This window comes from Oryza glaberrima, chromosome 5 (assembly GCF_000147395.1).
Source record: "Oryza glaberrima chromosome 5, OglaRS2, whole genome shotgun sequence".
Taxonomy (NCBI): domain Eukaryota; kingdom Viridiplantae; phylum Streptophyta; class Magnoliopsida; order Poales; family Poaceae; genus Oryza; species Oryza glaberrima.
The window spans coordinates 24,450,471-24,471,768 of NC_068330.1; the positions used below are offsets into that span (position 1 = coordinate 24,450,471).

Genomic DNA, 21,298 nt, shown 5'->3' on the forward strand with positions numbered 1-21,298 from the left:
GGCTACATATTTGTAGCCAGCTATAGCACAGACTCCAAGACACAGTGTGTATGACAGATGGGACTAGATATTAATAGTGTAGTATAGTGTAGTATGTAACTATTGTATGAATGAGCTATTAGATTGACTATAGATGAATTGGAGCTAGTAGTTGGCTATACTATTAAACTTGCTCTAATGGAAGTCGATTGATCATCATTAACACACACGGAGTATAAGACTTTCTAGCATTGTCCACATTCATATATATGTTAATGATTCATTAACATCTATATGAATATAAGCAATGCTAGAAAGTCTTAAAATCTGAATCGGATGTATTACTTAATACTCCTACTTGTGGCCCCTAATGGAAGTCGATTGATCATCATTAACACACACGGTAGTTGCATGCTCCAACAACTGGGACACTGCATTATTATTTCCACAAGTACAAGATCAGAGGATGCATGGAATATATATTGTTCATCTGACTGACGAGACTGAAGTTTTGATCTAACTATTCTGTTGCTATGTACTGATACTACTAGTATCCAGACATTCGATACCATATAGTAATGCCAATGTACTTAGATTCCTCCTAATCCTAGTGCCAATAATGTGGCTACAAATTAACTCTCTCAATCATGGAGTAGGAGCACACAATAACCAAAAATTTAATGTCAGCTTCAGCTGCCTTAGTCATGTTTAACGATATGGTGACACTGTCTTGACTTTGTTGCTAAGGCACTGACTTTTTTCGCTAATCAAAAGATTAGCCACGGACAAGATGCTTAGTTAGTTAGATTAGATATTGAGTTGGTGAGATTAGTTACCGGGATGATATTGAGAGGCTTCTGGATAACCTGATCCTACAGAATGGACGGCTTCGATTCATCCTGATCCGACGTTGTTGGCTTGTTGCCAACCGACGTGGCTACCATTTTCTGACGACTCGCCGGTGCTCGTGTGGGGCCACACTGTCATTGATCACCCACTATCGTGAGCAATTCTCAGCCGTTGGATTTTCCACATGGAGAATCCGATGGCGCCACGTAAGCACGGCAGGAGGGTAGGCGCGTCTCTTGTGGTCCCCTGTACCGCTCCTACTACTACGGGTGTAAAGCTGGAGGTAATTTGCAGGGACAGCCCTGCTTAATATTGGATTTGTTATTATGGGCTTATTAGAAACTGTTAAAGACCCTTTTTTAAGATTTATTTTGGGGTTATTTCTTATATTGCACTTAAAGGAACATCGGTCTGAGTTAAAGTTTGGATCATCGCATGGTAAATCGTGTACTGCATGATTATTAAGTAGGGATCACCATCTGCTTATTTCTATTGAAACAATGGATATAGTAATGTTTTTTAAGAGGAACATAGTATTGGTTGTGTATGTATGGAGTATCTCATTAGCTGGTTTTAAAATTATTATATTTCTACTCATTCTATCTTACTTTGGTCTATATAAATGTAATTTATTATTACGTATACATGATACACAATATCGAGATAAATATGTATTGTAAGGACTAAAATTCATAAGACACATGTATACTCCATTATACCAAATTACCAACCACACATAAATTATCCTGTTTTGGCCTTGCTAAGATCCACTATTTTAGTAAATTTAGTCTATTTTTAGCTTTGCTAGCACCCTATATATCAATAAATGTAAGATGTACAGTACATTACACAAAGCAAGCCTTACTTAACCTAGTACAGTACGCAAACACCCTAATCCATCCAACTCCAACCCAAGGTTTTGTGCTCACCAACCATAAGAAAATGGCAAAGAGAACCATGATTTAGCATCAACAAGAAGCGAAGGGGGTTAACTGCAAATTACACGCAACGAAAACCCCTCCATCGACGGCGACCCAGCCGCTGCTTGTTTACTCGCTCCTCCGCCTCCCTTTTTCTTCTTTTTTTTTTCTTTTTCCTCCTCTATCCACCTCGATCGCCATCACCAACTCTCGATTTGCGAGGTGAGGACGAGCTCGCCCCGTGCTTGATTAGCTCAAGCCCTGAACCCCCCAGAGCAGCAGCAGCGGCAGCGGAGGAGGAGGGAGAAGAGTGCGGGCGCCTCGGGAAGCCGGCCGACAGTGGTACGTGCATCCATCGCTCTCTCCTTTCCCCTCCTCCGCTCTCTCTCTCGATCCATCTTTCCCTCTCTGTTTTCAATCTGCAGATTCGGTTGATTCAGTCGGTTGTGGTGAGGGAAAATGTCCTCCTTTCGTGATCTTTATGTTGCGTTCTTTGTAGATCTTGTTGTTGATGAGAGGTTATGATTTAGTAGCATGTTTGTGGGTGAGATTAGAGGGGGGGGGGGGGGGGGGTTGAATCTTGAGCTGACCTTGAGGTGTTTCTTGCTGCCCGGTTGCTTCTGCAGGTACAATTCTGCATCCGCATCGTATCTCCACATGAGCAAAAGGGGGCCTGGAAAGCGGTAATCTTGGGCTGGAAAGCACGCGCTTTTGAGAAATTCGGAGAAAAGGGATACATGCATAGCGAGATCTTGATCTTGGAATGGTGTCCAGTCGAAGGAACACCGGGGGAATCCAGCGGGATGGGTCGCTCCGGGACTGGTCTGAATTTGTTGACCCCTCACCATCTCCTAAATTGTTGTATTCGCAATCGTATGTTGCAATGAGAGGACTGCTGTCCTCTTTGGTCTCAATGGATTTTGCCTTACTGTCAAGCAGGCTGAAATCTGCATGGGCGGCTATACTGTCCCAGAGGCATACTCGGTCTCCCGAGAGGTCGAAATCGAGGGGGCTGAGCTGCAAGAGACTTGCATTTCATCTGTTTGTGTGCTTCATGGTCGGCATCTTCATTGGGTTCATGCCGTTCTTCTCGGTCGATGTCTCTCAGAAGATAGTGTCTGAAAACGGGAGGCTTCCGTTTGATGAGGGTGCAGTTGATAGGGGAATGGTGGATGGTAAAGTTAAGGAGCTGGAGACAATTGTGGTGGAGAAAGAGGTTGACATAATTGATGAGAGCGAGGTTGAAGAGAGTCCTCCAGTCCCTGCAATGCTGGATGACGAGGCTGATTTTGTTGAATCAGCCCCTGCAATACCTGATATCAATGATTTGGACATCACTGTGAGAAAGCTTCTGATAATTGTTACGATCACTACTGTTCGGCCACAACAAGCGTATTACCTGAACCGTTTGGCTCATGTCTTGAAAACTGTACAGTCTCCTCTTCTGTGGTTAGTGGTAGAATGGCCTGATCAGTCCTTTCAAACAGCAGAAATCCTTAGGTCTTCTGGGGTTATGTACAGGCATCTCATATGCAGGAAGAATACTACCAGTGTACGGAAAATTGCTGTATGTCAGAGGAATACTGCAATCTATCATATTAAAAAGCATCGTCTTGATGGTATAATGCATTTTGCTGATGAAGAGCGGTCATACATGAGTGATGTATTTGAAGAAATGCGGAAAATCAGGTGACAGTTCTCTTTGGAAACTTCATTTGCTGTAGTTACATATTTGACGTTGAATGACTATTAAGTTCTCTTAAAAAAATATTGTATAAATAAGGTTATGGCCGCTCTACCTTTTCAGAAATTATTATATTTTAGTTTCTTCCCTTTCTCTTTTGTGGGTGTCCAATTTTAGAAAACTGTTCCTCTAATCTTGCTATTCTATAGTATATTGGGTGAGTGAAATGTTCAATGTTCCTTGCTTATGATACAAGCCACTGCCCACTGCTAGGTTGACTGCCACATTCTTTGCTTATGAAATCAGTGAACTAGTAGTGGACTGCTAAATGCTTCTGTCTCAAGCATTCTATGTCATGAATTGAATTATCCAGTTGAGAAATAGTTCTGATCGAGTATTATCCTTAATCGCAATTTATGAAAATGCATCCTCTTGAATTGTATGGGAGGTAGGATTTTGACAATAGCCAGCCAACATAGTGAGTTTCAAAGTCTTGCACCCATGGCTGGCATTTCCCAGAAATTATCACTAACTATTTCAGTACAATAACTGAAAATTATTGAATTCTTTTTGCTCCTAGAGTTGCATGACGTAACGTTCATACCAAAGCATGGTTTATATTCTCCACTATAGTAGGAGGAATGATTTAATAACTTGTTATCTTGACTAGCAACCTAACTCAAATAAAAAGAGTTTCTCCACCTTAGTAGTTGAACCTTTGTCATACCAATGAATACTAGTAGAGCAAAAAACTTCCCAGTGTGTACTGCAGCCCAGTAATGTAGTAATCTGACATGTGAAGCAGCAACTTCGGTAAAATAAATAGAAATGATTAAGGTTGACAATCCCACTGAGAATAAAACCTAACTCCTGCTTTCCTACTCCATTTGATTATAGTTACTTTGGACTAGTCTCAGAATGCTAGTCCTGGGAAACTGATTAATTTTTAACCAGCACCATTTTTTAATGGCAAACCTAACCCCCACATTCCTACTCCATTGTTGATTTGTCCAATATTCATGAAATGTAGTCTTTTACTGGCAAAAAAAAAAATTAAAGAGTATTTCGATACTTTACTTTCAGTTTAGCCTAATGATCAGAGTATTAATCAGGCTAGTAAAACTTGAAGAGTTACGCAAAAGGGTCATGCTCTGTCTGAGCTGATCATAAGCAATCTTTCAATGATGAAACTTACTATGAGAAAAACTTCTGGTACCAGGTGAAACAACATTAATGGGCTGTTGCCTTAAACTGTCCTGCAGAAATTTCAGATCAAAGGAACCCCCGTAGTCATATTAAAGCAGAATGCAATAAGACTAGCATGCTTATTTTTGGCCATAATACCTCCACGCTCTCTCTCTCTCTCTCTCTCATGTCTCTCTACCTTTTTTGCAGGCGGTTTGGTGCATGGCCTGTAGCAATTCATACTGGGATCAAGTACAGGGTGGTTTTAGAAGGTCCTATATGTAAAGGTAATCGAGTCACTGGATGGAATACAATCCAGAACATCCAGAAGAAGAGTGCAGTTCGTCGATTTCCAGTTGGTTTCTCTGGGTTTGCTTTCAACAGCACAATGCTATGGGATCCTGAGAGGTGGAACCGCCCACCTATGGATTCTGTTATTGTCCACTCAGGTGGAAGAGGTGGTTTGCAGGTGAGTTAGCTGGTTTGTTCTCAAAATAAACTGCATAAATCAATCATAGTAGCATAGCTAATGGAACTATTTTTTGTGTGTAAAATCCTATTGCTAAGTAACATTCATGAAAGTTCATTACTTTGTCCCCGTTCGTTCTGTTTAGTTGGAGAGATATTTTCAGTGCACGCGAAACGAGAAAACTCATTAGCACATGATTAATTAAGTATTAACTATTATAAAATTGAAAAATGGATTTATTTGATTTTTTTAACACAACTTCTATGTAGAAACTTTTTGCTAACATACCATTTAACAGTTTGAAAAGCGTGCTAACGGAAAACGAGGAAGTTGTAGCTTGGAGTTGAGAAAAAAAAACTGGGCCTATGTAATGAATAAAATTGCATAAGATGCAGACATATGATCTCCTAAAGCAACTATAGACGCTACTCATGAAGAAGCAGGAACATATCATGACTATCATTCTGAATGAGCATGAGACCATACAGCAGATAACTAAAAAACGATAATGCACTGTATATGGCCTGAACTGACAAACGTTTCATTGCAGGAGTCAAGATTTATTGAGAAGCTTGTTAAACATGAGCGCCAGATAGAGGGTCTCCCAGAAGATTGCAACAGGGTTATGGTTTGGAATTTTAACTTGGAACCTCCTCTACTCAATGTCCCCCCTGGCTGGTCATTGCATAAGAACCTTGATGCCGTTATTCCTGTAACATAATATTTTGATGCCACCCACTGTGTATGCTCGTACAGGTCACTTCTCTTACCAAGCCAGAAGTTTGATTTTTTTTTTTTCGTTTTTATCGGCATGGAGGTTCTGAGTTGTCAGATTGTAAAAATGAGTTGATCAACTTTCTGCTGTTGACAGGTGGCCATGAGGCTGCTCAGTGATGCCTTCCTGAACAAACCGCACACTGGATTACACGAAGTTGCTGTGGTTTGATCCTCCAGCAATTGTCATATCAGATTATCAGTAGCTGTGCCAAGCAAGATGCCTGACCAATTTTTTTTTCCTTTTTTTTTCTTCTCCACTTTTTTTTTTGAGGTAAATGTGTACTTCCTTTTTGTATTCTGTTCATTTTTTCCCCCAGATATCCACCAGCTAGATGTTCCCCTATAGATTTTTTAGCTTCCTTTGTTTTACTGTGTGTTACCTTACAGATGTAAAATCATGCAGCCATTGTAACTGTTAAGAGCAAAGACAACACTATTGATACATGAAAAGATTTGAATCAAATAATTTAGGTTGTGACTGGGAGTTGCTGTACATTGTCGCCGAATTCCTTTTGGAGTTTCTTCGCCATGAGATCTCTGCAAGAAGTAAAACAAATAATAAAACAGTCGTTTGTTTTTCTGTTGCACAAGAAGTCTTCGCTGGGCCAAGATAAGCTGTACCTGGAATTTCTGCAAGTACCTAAATTGTGAACAACTTCACGTATATGCTTCAAATATTGCAACAATACTGCAATCTCGACCGGCCATTCTCGCAGAGCTGCTACTGTGCTGTTTCTGCACGAGCCTGTAATAAATTGAATTTGTCCTCTGCCAGTAATGGTCTGAATGATGGTTCCTAAGTCAAATATTAATTCGTTGGATGGCACTGAAACTGTATCTGAGCCGCTCTCGTTGTTTTGGAAAGAACTGTTTAACAAAGCATGATTTCCATTAATTTAGAGTAATATAAAAGGCACATACGTTACAAACGCGATGGTCGATATGTCCGAGTGGTTAAGGAGACAGACTCGAAATCTGTTGGGCTTTGCCTGCGCAGGTTCGAATCCTGCTGTCGACGCCTTTTTTTTTTCGTTTTTCCCTGACAGCCATTTAGCACCTTGTTTGGATGGAGACTCGATTACATGGTTTATTTGGTTCAAGTTTTCACAGTGTCAAATTTGTGTCAACTTGCGTGTGTTATTGTCACATTCTGAGAGCAAACCAAACATACTCTCTTCTGCGGTTCTGCCTCGATATATAGCTATCTCTAGAATTTAAATTTACCTCAAAATATAACTATTTCTTCACATATCTTTTCATCACAACTAATAACAACCTTTCCCCATTTAATTTTTTCACCCAAAGGTCATCACTTATCTAGAAGGTATTATTTTGGAGTAGGCTCGTATATCATATATGTGATTGTGTTTGTCAATGTCTGCCTTTTTTTTTTTTTTGCTGTGTGCATCATGATATAACGTATCCATATTTTGCAAGATTAGAGATGCGTTATATTAGTATTCTGGTTCATGACGATTTTGAAACTTGACGACACAACCTCTTCCTCCATACCTCCACACAAAGTTGGGCAACATTTCAGCCCACCAAAAAATGTAGTAAGAGCCCATCAGTAGCTTTTTCGGCGAGATGGCACAATTGGGCCTCCTATCTATAGGTCAACGTTGGCTATTTTAGCGAGAAAGACCGAGTAAGAGCTCAGTTATGAAAGTGGGTTGAAGGGGGAGGGAACGGCGAGCAAAGGATAGGATACACTGACGCGCGCAATCAACCATGGCCCATGGATGATGATAGATCACAGCGATGCAAAGTTCGTGGTTGCACGGAGGAGACAGAGAAAATACACATAGAATCATGCATTTCATGTGATTTCACTGAACTATAATTGGCTGCGTGCATCATGCTACTCTAGGCAGCAAGCTAAGCAAGTTTGGTTTGGGTTTGGGATTGAGCATGAGAGGGAGAGAGGAACACGTGAGCTGAGCTGCTGAGCTAAGGCCTAAGGGTGCATAAGCGGCTAACCCGTGAAGCCCATTTATAGACCAAAATAAACAATTGAACCCGCTTATTCTAACCTACAAGTGAGTTCGCAGGTTAGCCACTTACACTCCTATGCTAAGCCACTGTGGATAAGAGGATGGATGAAGTCATGGAGAGGCCTCGAGGGTTGTGATCAAGGTGGTGCATATGTGCTCTGCGTGGCCGGTGATCATGGCCCAAGTCAATCGTCACAAGCTCTTCTGGTAGGAGCAAAACTATTTTAGCATAAACCGTGAAGCACAATTTTAGGAAGGACATGGAGTAGTTTGTAAACATTGATAGCATTTGTCAAACCTCATTCATAGATACCGTGTCTTCACAATTTATGCGATATAAAAAGGAATAATATAAAGAACTCACAAATAAGGAATTTAAGTTTGGCTCATTTTTATGAAATTTAGCGGGAATAATAGGTGTATCAGGTATAAACATGACACTTTTTTCATCCGTATATAGAAAATAGGTTGTAGGTTTGTCGTAAGTCTAACTATGCATCCACTACCATTTCGCCGTCCACTTGTCATTCTTTTCACATCGTTCCATGGCTACAACAAGCCAACAGCTATAATATCAACCCTTTTCAATATGATGACAAAAAACAAAACATAAGTAGGTGGCCGCTTGCCAACTTAACCGCACTCGCCACTTCTCGGTTGTCACGCCTCTCTTTCGTACCGTCACTTATGGTAACGCTAGCTACTTTTTATTTCAGTAGCATCACAAAACGCCATGTAGACTCTACTTAAAGACAATAATAATATCACGCTTATAAAGATGGCTACAAGATAGAAGAGATAGACTTCCTCTCAATCCTGTATGCACCCAGTTGTCATCCCTATCAAAAACTACTCATCTTCCATGTTTAAACCAGAATGCATGGCATGCATTTTCCATGAACTGTTCTAGCACCACCCTTTTCCGTTACCCTTTTGCCTCGTACTGGCACCTATATAGCCACCTTGCTCAAGCATACCAAGCGTTCAGTACAGGCAACGAGAGGGCTGGAAGAAAACCTCTCCCAAAAAAAAAAAAAAAGAAAAACCCAAGAGGGAATCGCGTCGCGCCGTGGCCGCGACGCATGACATGATTCCTCTCCTTATAATAACCGTGTGCCCCGGCCTCCTCTACCTCGGTGCGCGCGGCGAGCTCTGGTCGCTGGCGCCGGCGCCGGCGATCATCACCAGCTTGTTCCCCATGCAGGCGGCGGTGCAGCAGCTGGACCTCCTCCTCGTCGCGCTCCTCTACGGCTGCCTCTTCTCCGGCGCGCTCCTCGCCGCCACGGCGCTCGTGCTGCTCGCGTTCGCGGCGGGCGCGCTGCTCGCCACGGTCGCGCTCGCGGCGTCCGACGCGCGCAGGCTCGTCGCGGGGCACGCCGCGCGCCGCGCCGCCGACGTCGCCGCGGCCAACCTGAGGCTGGCGCGCGCGCTCGCCGTCTACGCCGTGGTCAGGGCCGCCGTGCGCGCGGCGCTGGTGGTCCGCCCCAAGGTCGCCGCGCTCGCGTCGCGCGTCGCCTGGGCGCGCGACGACGGTGGCTGGGCTCGCGGTCGCGGCGCGATGAATCTGCTTCGGCGGGGAGCCGAGCGTTTCACTGTTGTAGCATGATGATGTAGTTTAAAGCAGGAGGTGGTGTATGATGTAGCATGCCTCCTTCGAATTCAATAAAATTGAAGGATCTGGGAATGATTTGAATATTTGAATGTTGCATGATTCCTTTATGATACTTCGCACACAAAGACATATGAATAGAACAGATTTGGTTTTGATTTTTTTTTCATCATTATGATGCGGTTTATACTTCGCACACAAAGACATATGAATATATGATAGGTACACGGAAAATGGTCGAACCTGAGGAAAATGACAAAAACGAGCTCTCATATTATTGGGGTTGCATTCCGCTGTGATACACTTTTAATCGAATTACAAATTTGATACACTTCACTGGAAAGAATTGCAAACAATAGGCTTAAAAACGGTAAAGCTATCCAAACTAGTATACAACAGAGTAACCTACTAAATTAAACAAGGGTGCTCAACTGTCCAAAAAGACATGTGCTTCAAGATGTACAAAAACGAATATTTTCACACTGGTATGGCTATGAACTTTCGGTATTTGTCACGGCTTGAATTTCGAAGAAACACGCCAAGCTTCAGATCTGCTGTATGGGGCTTAGTAGATTAGCGCGATGCGAAAAAAAAATGGATGGCAGCCGAAGCTACATACTGACATACAGCAGCACTATACACGAGCACCCAAAGATTGGAGCTGATAAAATGGAAGCCGGGGGTTAGGGACTTATGGCAACAACGATTTATCAAATGAAAAAATAAAGTTCAACTGATAAGCTTCAAACCTGGCTAACAAGAAGATCCACTTGTTCTCTGTACATCTCTTTTAGGTCAACAATGTCATTTCTTAGCTCTTCCAACTGCAAGCACAGTACAGAAATTCAGAGCAAATCCACACGAAATAACAGGTAAAGGTTTACTCTCTTAATTCGGAAACTCAGCTGCAAGCATATCCTATTTAAAATGGAAGATGCCAATGCTTTTTGTTGACTACACTCACAACAAAAAAAGAAACAAAACATTAACCCAGTCTGTCACTTCATGGAGTAATACAAACATATCCAAAATTGCAATGCTGATTCAAGGTACTGCATTCAGCTCATATCCCTCTGGTACTGACTAAGGCCCTGCTGAGTGTGCTTTTAAAAGAAAAAAGGCAGCTCCCCCCCCCCCCCCCCCCCACACACACACACACAAAAAGAAAAAAAGAAAAAAAGGAATAAATCTCACAGGTACACACGTGTAAGGTTTATAAGCATGTGCTTATTAATTGTCTTTATCTCTATTCAGATAATTTTTGTGCCTTAAAAGATGGTAGCTATGCAACCTACATGGCACAGGAATTGTGGGTTTGGCGATCATATAGGGAATTTATAAAAAATTCCAGTATACGAGCTCCATATAAATCCAATTCATGGAAAAAGGTTTCTTTTATATACCATAGAAAATAATCAAATATAAAGTCATGGTGCCTTCTAGGGGAGCCGTACCTCTTCATCACGTTCCCCCATTAGTTCTAGAGCTTGAAAGTGTCTTTGTTTCAAAGCTTCCAGCTCAGCCCTTAAACCAGGCAGAGCAGAAGCCTCGGTACGCAACTTCTCACACTGCATTGAAAAAATTTAGTTTAGTTTGCACACATGTTGGTAGTTGAATAAAAAAACTTCCGTTGGTTCATCAGGATTTACCTGTTCAGTCATTTTCACCAACTCCTCTGCCAGAGAATTCCGAATAGATTCTAATGAGGCCTGTAATATAGAGTAGCATTAGTTCAGTGATGGGCATGCGCATGTCGTGCTAACACCAGCAAGCTCAACTAATAGCAAATACGACGAAAATTAACAAGAACACATGCAAGGGTACTTAAATAAGAAATATCCAAAATGAGAATTAGTACTTTCAGGAAATCTCCAAAGGACATACCAAACGCGATGTGTAAGAAGCTAGCTCTCCATCTTTCTGACGGAGTGCTGATTCAAAAGCACTTGGAGTCATGCTTCGAAGATAATACGACATATTACTTTCAGCAGACATTCTCCTCTCTAATGAAGCGTTGTCTGACAAATCTAATGATGCTTGAAGGAAATGGCTTTCTTCCAGACTATTGATACTGCCAGAACTAGAGAGCTTTCTGAGAGGAGCATTTCCTTCATGAGATGCAAAGAGGAAACAAACGACAGGTAAGGCAAGTAGGCAACAGATACAAAGAAGTTGGATTGAACTCGTACAAATTAGTCAAAAACGAATAAACAGCATACTTGTCTGATCTGGAAGCGGAATTTTTGGTGCATCACGGGAAGATGTTTTCTCAAGCTCTGCCCTGGCAGCCTTTTCTCTTTCAAGGTCCTGAAAACGTAATTCGTAAAATAAAATATGTAAGGCGAGAAATTCTTCCGAGTTGGTCATGTATAAACCAGAAAATAAGTAGGTTGATCACAATTATTGATTGGTATGGTCAACTACGCCATTTCATAGAAGAGATGATTGATGCCATATACCCCATCCAATTCCAAATGTAGTAAGTCGTTATGGAACTTCTACGCACTTTTGCAGCTGTTCTTCCCTGTTTGCCCTTGCTAAATAAATGCCACCCTTCTCACAAGTAATAAATAAATGATTCATCTTTCCTATACAGTATAAATGAAAGGGAGTTGCTTCCTTAATTCATGTGCACAAGTCTAAAGCAACCTATATTTGGGATCAGAGGGAGTCGAAAAACTTCCTCGTGCAGTAAACAACATAGTAAATACAAAAGCATCATCAGTACCCACACACATAAACAAACCCTTCTGTTAAATCCTGAGAAGGACCTACTGTAAGAGAGATTCCAAAGTTCAATGTTTATGTCGGACCTGTAGCTGATGGTCGGTTTAAAAAGGTTAAAAACAGTTTCCCCAAGGCTCCACACGTTAATGAACTTGACAGGACAACATTGGTATACCATAAAAGTTACCAAACCAATCAAAACAATGACATACATCCAGCTCTTTTCCTGAAAAAAAAATAGCATAGCAGATTGGCTACCTTCTCAAGCAGCTCCCTGTGTTCTGCTGCATCTTGCAGCTCCTTTTTGTGCCTAGTACGAAGCTCCTTTATTTCTTCTTCAAGCTGTTTCGCCCGTCCTTCTTGCATTGCCGCCTCCTCCTTAATTGCCAGGTACTCCTGTCTACTTTCGGATGCTCTCTGCCTCTCTTTTTCAAGAGATCGACTCAGCTGTGTCTGCTCTGTTCTAAGAATTGTAATCTGCATAAGAACAAAATATTTTTGTAAGAAGTTACCTTTCTGACTAAAACTAAACCTTGGCCATAAACCTATGGTAATGTTAATAGTGATTTATTTCAGAATAACTTGATGCACAAACCTGGGTCTCTAGAACAGTTATCCGGGATGAGCTTTGAGACAAACGTTCATTTACAGACCGTTCCTTTTCTTCTGCAGCAGCAGCTTTTGCTTCTGCTTCCTGCATATTAGAGCAAAGTAACAAAGTATTATGTCATTGAGATATTTATTTTAGTGTTTCTGAATTTTTGCCTACTGCACTAAGGCAAGGCAGTTACTAATATGATTGCTTTGGTAAAAAAAAAAAAAGCGAAATCAGAAGGTAGCCGCCACAACTAGAGGAGTCTGTAGGCTTGCCATACCATTGCAGTGTTAGCAATATCTTTTGTTTTTTTAGGGAAAGCGATGTAGGGGAAGCCCCCACAGTAAGAATATATTAATTATAAAAAATATTTACAAAAGGTTTAACCAATGTGAAAGGACTGGTCTCTCAAGTACATTTAAAAAATATCTTTTGTTGTCATTAACCATGTGCATTCTACAATAATAACAAATGCCCCTTCTTGTTGTTCTAGAATTCTTCATTGCTGTTATGGGATCACTGTTAAACAGATAATTTCAGAACACAAACAGACCTGAAGTCGAGAGTTTAAGGTTCTCTCTACACCAGCCCAAGCCTCTGCCCTTCGAGCAGCTGTTTCCTGTTAATGTTAGCACACAATTAATTAACCAGCTCACAACAGAAAAAAGAGGTCAACTCACAAATTGCAGAAGTGTTATCCAGACTCCAAATAATTGAAGAAAGCAAAGTAATTGCAGCCCAAGGGAAAGAAAACAAATGCACCAGTACCTGCATGGCTTCAATTTGCCTTAGAAGTGGTCTGGTGGATTCAGGAACTTGTGTGACCAGTTCATTGTAACGAAGTTCACTGGACTGAAGTATTAAATAACGAATAATAGTAAGTATTAGCTGATGACTGTTTTACAGTGCAATATACAAACAAACCTAGAAGGGCCATGCTTACTTGATACCGCCTTTGAAGATCATCATAATCCCTTTTCAGCCTTTCTTCCCTGAATGCAGCCTGGAACATCCCAAAAAGTATCTACAGTTAGTAGGCTCCTAACTGGACAAATCCTTAAGGCATGGATTGGATCAGCACATATTGTCGACTATTTCTACTGACAATGATGAAAGGTAGATATACCAATGCAGTTACATATTTTAATAACTTACCTCCTGTTCTTGCCTTGTGAGAGCATGCCTCAACTCCTCAATCGTCTTAATTAAGATATTTTCTTTTTCACAAGCTTCTCTTAAACGACTCTCAAGTTCAACTTTGGCTTCAGTGTTGACTCTTGCTTCGGCTAATGCCTCAGCCTCTTTAGCTGCGTTAAGAGCATTGGTGTAGAACTCCTTCTGAGCTGCAAGTTCAGTTTGATTTCTTTCTATTGTTTCCTGTAGCAATTTCTCCGTTGCAGCCTTATCTCTTTTAATACTCTCAACCTTTGTCTCCTCAACCTGTTGTATCAGAAAAGTGCTAAATACATTACTACACTCAATGTCTGACAGCAAATAGATATGATACTGGGAATATAGGTACTCCATTTAGGAAGCTGAAGTAACTTCATTATTCTATGGAAGCAATGTCTCAAAGCTATCTAGCTAACAAGATTTTGGGCGGTGGGGGTGCGAGGGTGGGGGAGTATATCTGTTGTAACCAAATCATGAGTTTGGACACAGTTACACAGGTGAAGCAAGTGATTGTCTAGTAGAATATCACAGTATTATGGTATACACCAAACAAGCACGACAGAACAAACCAGCTAAAGGAGGCCCAAATTTGATTTTGCGTTATTGCAATCAAACATAGACATATTTTTCATTATGTCTAACAAAGAAAGTAAAGTTAAGTACTTTTCATCATTAAAGCAGATAAGAAAATTTGTATAATGTTCATAGATACACAAAGTTGGTATCCTTTTTACCTGGATCTTTGAGTTCAGCCGTTGTTTTTCTTCTTCAAGTTCACGAACCTGAAAGAAAACAAAATGGAAGAAAGTGAAATTGGTAAAATATTTAATTTGCACAAAATATGCTTAATGATAAGAGTTGCAGTCCATGCCTGTGCCCTAAGTTTCCGCATAGTAGCTTCTTGAGCAGCTTGTTTTTTTGATAGCTCTTCACCTGTTCATTGTAAAAAAATTGTTGATGCCAAATAAATGCCTCAAAACCTACTAAACATAAAAATGAAGGGGGCAAAAAATCAAATGGGCTCTAAAGTGTAAAGCTGGATAAAAGGGGCATAAGAAGAAACATTAGCAAACCTATATAAATTCCAGGCCCTTTTCACAGAGAAATGTCTATGCCTATTTGCCTACCAATGGCAACCAGAGTCAACCTTACTGGTGAAGCACTACGATTATCCATGTCCATAGTTCTAATGTTGCTAATATGTGCTTGTGTGATGTAATCATGATGATTGTTATGAACAGAGGGTATTCGGCACAGTGCAATATATTTGTGGATCAACACTTGAAACTGTCTCAACATTACAACGGAACGAACATTGTGTATTGCAAATTTAACATTTATACGCAATCATAATAGAAGAGACAAAGAAAATGTTGGTTCATTATACCTTCCGCCATGACCTGACTGATAATTTCATCCTTTTCTTTCAAAAGAGCAGCTGCATCACTTTTTTTATTTTGCTCTCTCCTTAATGTATCCCGCTCTTTGGTCAAGGCATACACCTATAAACATTGAAGCATGCAAATATAAAACATATCAGCGATAAGAATAATCTTATTTTAGATGCACTAGGTACCAAGAAAGAATGTGGTTAGCCTGTATTTAAAAAATAAATACATCATGCTTTAATCCAAACTATTAGAATTAAGTATCAAATAAATAAAACCGACTTTAGATAAATACATGAATATGTAAGGTGCATCCAACAAGTAAAATAGTTTATCAATTAATATGGTAATAACTTTTTGTGGTGAAAATAGCATCCTGCTACTTTGAAAAATAAACAATTTACTACTTTGACTGCAGGAACTAGGCAGTGCTATTTAAGAACTTCACCAGAGTATAGTCTTAGCATAATTATGTCTATCGGACTACTGTCTTAATAAGTGATAACGTGTCTCACCTTCCTTTCAAGAGTTGCTACTCTCTGGTGATATTCATCTTTAAGTGCATCCATTTCGGCTTCAGCTGACTTGCTCTGTGCCATGTCAAAACAAAACAATCCAAGTTCATCACATGCTTATAGCACTACTGAGTAACTTAGGATAATTGTATAATATTCATGTCATTCAGTTTCATACAGATTAACTAAAACCTCCAGCAATTGCTAAATATAACATCTTAAATACCTTTTTAGAGAAGGAAAAACACAGAGTCTGCTATCAAGCATACCTTAAGATCATCAATTGTTGATTTCAGTTGTTCATTCTCATTCATCAGTCTTGCAATTTCATCAGCTTTGGACTGCAGGAAGAAGTGTTGTGAGACAAGTGAAGGGCCCAGGTATGTATGTTGCGCAGAAATGATAGAATATGGAAGTAAAAGATGCACTTAGTTGTAAAAACCTCTGACTGTATGCTGAATACATATGAGCATCATATACTCATGGAATTATATTTGTTTCCTCATATAAATCAGGCAAATATGAAAGACAAGAGTTTTAAATAGCTGTCCATGCTTTAATGCATTCCAAGAATATAAGACAAAAATAGGAATGCTCACTGAGCATGTGGAAAATATTAGATGAACGTGTCTCTGTTTATTTCTCTTTTTCAGTAAAAATGCTGCACCAAAAATAGAAGAATGAAACTTGAATGCAATTAATTGAGCAGATAGATCCAGTCTAGCAGCAGTTCATTTCCTAGAAAAACATTGTGCTACTATCAAAATCAAATCAGATATTGTTCATCAACTAGCGTTCTGCAGGGTTAGAGCATATTTCCATAAGTCACAGAAACATTTATGGATCTTCATTTATAGAACAAATATGCATTCACAAACTAAAGGAAGTTTTGTTACAAGTGGAAAATCATGTGGTAGTTTTCTCAACATACAGTTTCGACCGTACAAGCATAACTGGGTTGCTAGTAGACCACGTGGAAATGATACCTGGGATTGTCTTGCAGCACCTTGCAATGCAGCTTCCATCATCTTCATTTCACGTCTTAATTTCTCAAGTTCAGCGACAGCACCGACAGATTCCAGATAATTGCTAGTTGTAACAGAGCCCTGGATATTTTCTTCTTTTCTCAAATCATTTGAATTGGAACCAACCTCTACCAGTCCAACAGGCACATCTGCAGAAGTGGGCACCGACTCATTTTGCGAGTTTGAATCATTGCTCACAATTATGGACATTGAGCTAAGGTCTTCAAGCTGCACCATTGTATTCTCCTCCCTTTCAACAACAGTTGCTACCTGTGCTTCTGTTCGATTAGCTTCTTCATCATTTTCAGCAGCATTAGTATGCTCATCATGTTCTATGACTTCCACGTGACTAGCTTGGTCAACGGTGTCAGTATTCTCATGTGAACTGCTTATTTCATTTCGATCATCAGCTCCTTTAACAATCTTCACAGCTTCATTTACATCATCTGAACTGGCTAGAATGGAATCTAGTGGTTGTGATTGTATGGCATTTTTATCATCTATGTTTTCCGTTCCAGCATGAAGGTATTCAGTTGTTCCCGTGTTACCTGATTGATCTAATTCAGTAGGTGAAGAAGGCTTTGTACCATCAGGTATGCCTCTGTCAGATTCTCCAATCTGACTTTGTGGCGCTTCATCATTAGGACCAGAATATTTTGTCTCTTGATGATCCTGGTTTCCCGTCTCAATTGTATTACCCGTCTCAGTGGATCCACTGTTTTCTTCTGCTGTTGATGGATCTGTGGGAGATTGTGGTGCTTCTGAATCCCCTTTATATGTGGGTGATTCAGTAGAATGACTAGGCTTTTCTTCTGTTGCTGAAAGTGATTTTGGAGTTTTTGGTGTTGCTAGTTGCTCAGAAACCTCAGCCTTGGATACAGGTGGCTCAGTTGAGCTGATAAGAGTCTCTCCTTGTTCAGAGGGCTTTGGAGATTGTGTTGATTCCGATTCTTCAGAAGCATCTACCTTGGATGTAGGCGCCTCTGTGGAGGCACTTTGGCTCTGTTCTGCGGTTGTACTTTTTGGAGGTTGCTGCTTTTCTGATGCTTCAGCAGAATCCTCCTCGCCATTATTTCCCATGAATGCCATGACAGGATTAAAGAACCCTATTCTATCAGAGTTAGATGCATGCGATCCTGATCCTACAACAAAAAGACACACAATTCGGTTAACCATGTAAACAAAGAAACAATAAGCTTAACTACCCCAAATATGACCGCTCTACTCATAGACCAACGACTGTTACAAATAGAACCAGTTGGAAAAGAAGTATGAAATATGTCACTAAACCAATCAAACACACATGATTCAGCTGCCGGGTACTGGCAGTACTTAGGCTCCAGTTGGCCAGTATATAGAGTATGACTTAAGAACCTACGGGGTACATCGGAAGTAATGGAACTAGTGATAAGCAGGATCCATCCTCCTACGATCAAATTACCCAATCTCTACAGATAGCGAGATGTAGAACGAAATAAATGGGAAAAAAGTTATTGCCGACACTGATTCATTTCATCATAGTTTCGATCAAACACTTGCAAACAAGCACGAGTGCCCCAATGCAGCCGAATAACACGGAGGAGAAGGGGGCGAGAGTGACAATTCCAGTGTACCAGCGACGCTACCATACCTTCCTCATCGTCGCGCTTCTCCTCGAGCCCGAGCGCGCTGTCGAAGTTCTTCTCGATGTTCTTCACGCTCTCGCTGATCTTATTCACGGCCCCTGCGATATCCTGCAGGCCACCGAGCGACACCTTCCCCGACCACCACGCCATCCCTCCTCCTCCCCCGCCTCCGCTCCGATCCCCGCAACCACCAGCAGGAACAGCAGCACCCGGCTAGATCTCGCGCGTAGACCAATCAGATCCGCACCTCCGTCCCGCGCGCCCCACTCCCACTCGGCCGACGCGCGGGGGGATCTGGCCCCCCGCCCCGATCGAAGGGCCGGGAACGGCGGCGGCGGCTGCAGAGGCAGAGCAGAGCAGCGCGGCGGAGCGGAGCGGGGAGGAAGCTTCACCGCGCCCCCGCCGCCGCGGCGGGGGGAGATGTAGGGGGAGTTGGGCGTGGGCTGGGCCCCGTCGCGTCGCGTCGCGTCGCGTCGGGTCGTGGCGGCGGCGAGAGAGAGAGAGAGAGAGAGAGAGAGGCTTAGTGCGTTCGGCCGCGGGTGGTGGTGGTGGCGTGGGTGCGCCGCGTCGGTGATCGCAGCAGCTCGCCACCGGGTGTGATCTGAGCCGCCCGACCGCGCGGCCGCAGCAGTGGGTGGATCTCGGCCTAAAGTCGCCGTGGATGGTGCGGGTGCGCCTCCCCGTCGCGCAAGTGCGGCGACGGCCCATGTAGTGGAAGTGGGTTTGGGCCTTGGGCTTCTGGCATTAGGCCCATTTTGATGAGAAGCTGCGAGGTAGGGGTGTTCTTGGGCCAGGCCCGAATAGCAGTATTTGGGCTGCTGATATTTTCTGTTGAGAAGACAGGGACGATCTTTGATGCGACGTATGGTACAGTACGCTGAAATATACTGACGCCGTAGGGGACAGCGTCCAGGACGATAATAAAAAAATTCTACGAGATCTGGATCGCCGTATGTTGTCTCTCTACGATACAGGGGAGTACTGTTGGATTGATGACGGTGAGTACATCCCCAAGCATTGATCAGATCATTGGCATCACTAGTGATGGTCGGTGATAAATGCTCAACCCAAATTACACCATGATATAATTTTTCATGCATCTCCGCACAAATTTTCTACACTTTTTGAAGTGTGTGCGACTTAACCGGTTAGGTTCTTGTAGTGAAACTTGCCAACCATCATTAAAAAAATTTTCTACGCTTTTCGAAGTGCACCTAACTTAATTGGATAGATAAATTTAAGTTATATTTAATATGGATACTCGTATTTATGACTAATTATTTTTTTAATGGTAGTGCAGGCGATGCAAGGTGTCCGTGGTAGCTTTGTCTCGACATAAACTTGCCTAGTCATTCTGAAATGCTCGTAGAGATAAGGTGCACACGTATATGTTTTACAGAGATGAGTGTGCAGATATATGGGTGTTTTGCCGAGTTTTCAAAAAGAACTCTCACGCTCTTTTTTTGTGTAAAAAAAAAGAAGACAAGATTCATCTGCATTCGATGCGACTCAATGTGTGTGTTTTGTGCGATCTATTCAGTATAGGCATGTTGTGCCACGTAGGCGCGCCATGTCAGCGAGCTCCAAATCCAGGAGAACCAAGATAAGGCTATCCGGAAGAGGCCACGCGGCGAGCTCCCTATGGGGCGTCGGCCATCGCGGGAGCCACGCGGACTACGCGTTCCAAATCCTTAACAGCATCCGCCGAATTAAGTCTGTGTGCACGTACGTGTAGCCGCCGCCGCAGATAGTACACCGGCTATCTATCCATCTATCTACTCAGCTTTGCGTCCTCCCGCGAATTCACCGCAGCAATGGCGTCCCTCGTCGCCGTCCAGCCGGTCGCCGTGAAGGGCCTCGCCGGCAGCTCCATCTCCGGCAGGAAGCTCGCCGTCAGGCCGTCGCCCCGGGCGCTCTGCCGCACCACCCGCAGGTACATACGAGGATTACGCGAGTAACAGTGGAGATGCACTTGATATTGCAGTGGCAAAAGGTGTATATGGTTTTAATCCTGAGATCCCGTGTTCAATTCTTAACACGCTCATAATTTCTTGCTACAGGCCGCGCGCCGCCGTGGTGGCCAAGTACGGCGAGAAGAGCGTCTACTTCGACCTCGAGGACATCGGCAACACCACCGGGCAGTGGGACCTGTACGGCTCCGACGCGCCGTCGCCGTACAACCCTCTCCAGGTTAGTATTACCTGACTAAAATATATACTTAGCTCGATGATTAATTTACTGAATAATTCGTGTGGGTGATCGATGCAGAGCAAGTTCTTCGAGACGTTCGCGGGGCCCTTCACCAAGAGGGGGCTCCTGCTCAAGTTCCTGCTGCTCGGCGGCGGATCGCTGGTGGCCTACGTCAGCGCGTCGGCGTCGCCGGACCTGCTTCCGATCAAGAAGGGCCCGCAGCTGCCGCCGACGCCCGGCCCACGCGGCAAGATCTAAATTAAATTCCTCGTCTCTGTCTCACCTTCTTCTTGATCCGATCCATCCATGCAAATCCTCTGTACTGTACTGCTAGTCCCCCATGGCCGGATCGCCATGGATTAATTCCCCCTGTTTATGATGTTGATATAATTGTACTATTCCTATGGCTATATAAGTTGTAAAGGATCCAATTCGATGCTGCATGCGACGTACTGCGATCCCATGTGTTCGGTTTTAATTTTCTGTCTCCCCTCGATTTTGCATCTCGACATTCATGTGGTAGTGTGAAAAAACTGAAAATGGCGTGCATGATTACCTCTAGTTCTATCTAGTCTAGAGCATATGATTATCCAG

At 42.4% G+C, this 21,298-nt stretch overlaps 3 protein-coding genes and 1 non-coding gene across 6 annotated transcripts; 3 read left to right on the forward strand and 1 right to left on the reverse strand.

Annotated features, from left to right (window-relative positions):
• Positions 1–1,852: 1,852 nt before the first annotated feature.
• LOC127774454 (probable beta-1,4-xylosyltransferase GT43E) lies at positions 1,853–6,356 on the forward strand. 3 transcript variants are annotated; one of them, XM_052300709.1, is made up of 6 exons: positions 1,856–2,090; positions 2,375–2,570; positions 2,688–3,437; positions 4,828–5,086; positions 5,637–5,842; positions 5,958–6,356. In XM_052300709.1, exons 2-5 carry the CDS (start codon positions 2,512–2,514, stop codon positions 5,805–5,807), a joined length of 1,239 nt encoding a protein of 412 aa, XP_052156669.1. In that variant the 5' UTR covers positions 1,856–2,090; positions 2,375–2,511; the 3' UTR covers positions 5,808–5,842; positions 5,958–6,356. The 3 variants fall into 3 exon arrangements, with proteins under 3 accessions (XP_052156667.1, XP_052156669.1, XP_052156668.1); XM_052300707.1 differs by having other exon boundaries at positions 1,853–2,090; positions 2,375–3,437; XM_052300708.1 differs by lacking the exon at positions 1,856–2,090 and adding an exon at positions 2,108–2,197 and having other exon boundaries at positions 2,375–3,437.
• A 443-nt stretch (positions 6,357–6,799) lies between these two features.
• TRNAS-CGA (transfer RNA serine (anticodon CGA)) lies at positions 6,800–6,881 on the forward strand. Its single transcript has one exon. It is a non-coding gene; the product is annotated as a tRNA-Ser (tRNA).
• Positions 6,882–9,700: 2,819 nt separating this feature from the next.
• On the reverse strand, positions 9,701–19,136 carry LOC127773409 (golgin candidate 5). Its single transcript, XM_052299471.1, has 19 exons — positions 18,520–19,136; positions 16,851–18,031; positions 16,134–16,205; positions 15,865–15,939; positions 15,349–15,463; positions 14,833–14,894; positions 14,696–14,743; positions 13,944–14,228; positions 13,732–13,791; positions 13,557–13,640; positions 13,342–13,407; positions 12,789–12,887; positions 12,452–12,670; positions 11,686–11,773; positions 11,351–11,574; positions 11,116–11,175; positions 10,921–11,034; positions 10,216–10,290; positions 9,701–10,127 (listed from the first exon to the last, which is right to left on the reverse strand). Exons 1-19 carry the CDS (start codon positions 18,662–18,664, stop codon positions 10,101–10,103), a joined length of 3,099 nt encoding a protein of 1,032 aa, XP_052155431.1. The 5' UTR covers positions 18,665–19,136; the 3' UTR covers positions 9,701–10,100.
• A 1,090-nt stretch (positions 19,137–20,226) lies between these two features.
• On the forward strand, positions 20,227–21,147 carry LOC127774102 (photosystem I reaction center subunit VI, chloroplastic). The gene is made up of 3 exons (XM_052300381.1): positions 20,227–20,447; positions 20,575–20,704; positions 20,783–21,147. The coding sequence occupies exons 1-3, from the start codon at positions 20,329–20,331 to the stop codon at positions 20,960–20,962; spliced, it is 429 nt and encodes a 142-aa protein (XP_052156341.1). The 5' UTR covers positions 20,227–20,328; the 3' UTR covers positions 20,963–21,147.
• The last annotated feature ends 151 nt before the right edge of the window (positions 21,148–21,298 follow it).

Excerpts from the sequence above, each read along its gene's own strand:
- LOC127774102 (XM_052300381.1), top strand. The coding sequence starts at position 20,329 with ATGGCGTCCCTCGTCGCCGTCCAGCCGGTCGCCGTGAAGGGCCTCGCC. Across the intron at positions 20,448-20,574 it reads CTCTGCCGCACCACCCGCAG|GCCGCGCGCCGCCGTGGTGG; the intron begins GTACATACGAGG and ends TTCTTGCTACAG. Across the intron at positions 20,705-20,782 it reads CGCCGTACAACCCTCTCCAG|AGCAAGTTCTTCGAGACGTT; the intron begins GTTAGTATTACC and ends TGATCGATGCAG.
- LOC127774454 (XM_052300707.1), top strand. The coding sequence starts at position 2,512 with ATGGTGTCCAGTCGAAGGAACACCGGGGGAATCCAGCGGGATGGGTCG. Across the intron at positions 3,438-4,827 it reads GAAGAAATGCGGAAAATCAG|GCGGTTTGGTGCATGGCCTG; the intron begins GTGACAGTTCTC and ends CCTTTTTTGCAG. Across the intron at positions 5,087-5,636 it reads GTGGAAGAGGTGGTTTGCAG|GAGTCAAGATTTATTGAGAA; the intron begins GTGAGTTAGCTG and ends GTTTCATTGCAG.
- LOC127773409 (XM_052299471.1), bottom strand. The coding sequence starts at position 18,664 with ATGGCGTGGTGGTCGGGGAAGGTGTCGCTCGGTGGCCTGCAGGATATC. Across the intron at positions 13,408-13,556 it reads GGCAAATTGAAGCCATGCAG|GAAACAGCTGCTCGAAGGGC; the intron begins GTACTGGTGCAT and ends TAACATTAACAG. Across the intron at positions 11,575-11,685 it reads TCCGCTTCCAGATCAGACAA|GAAATGCTCCTCTCAGAAAG; the intron begins GTATGCTGTTTA and ends CATCTCATGAAG.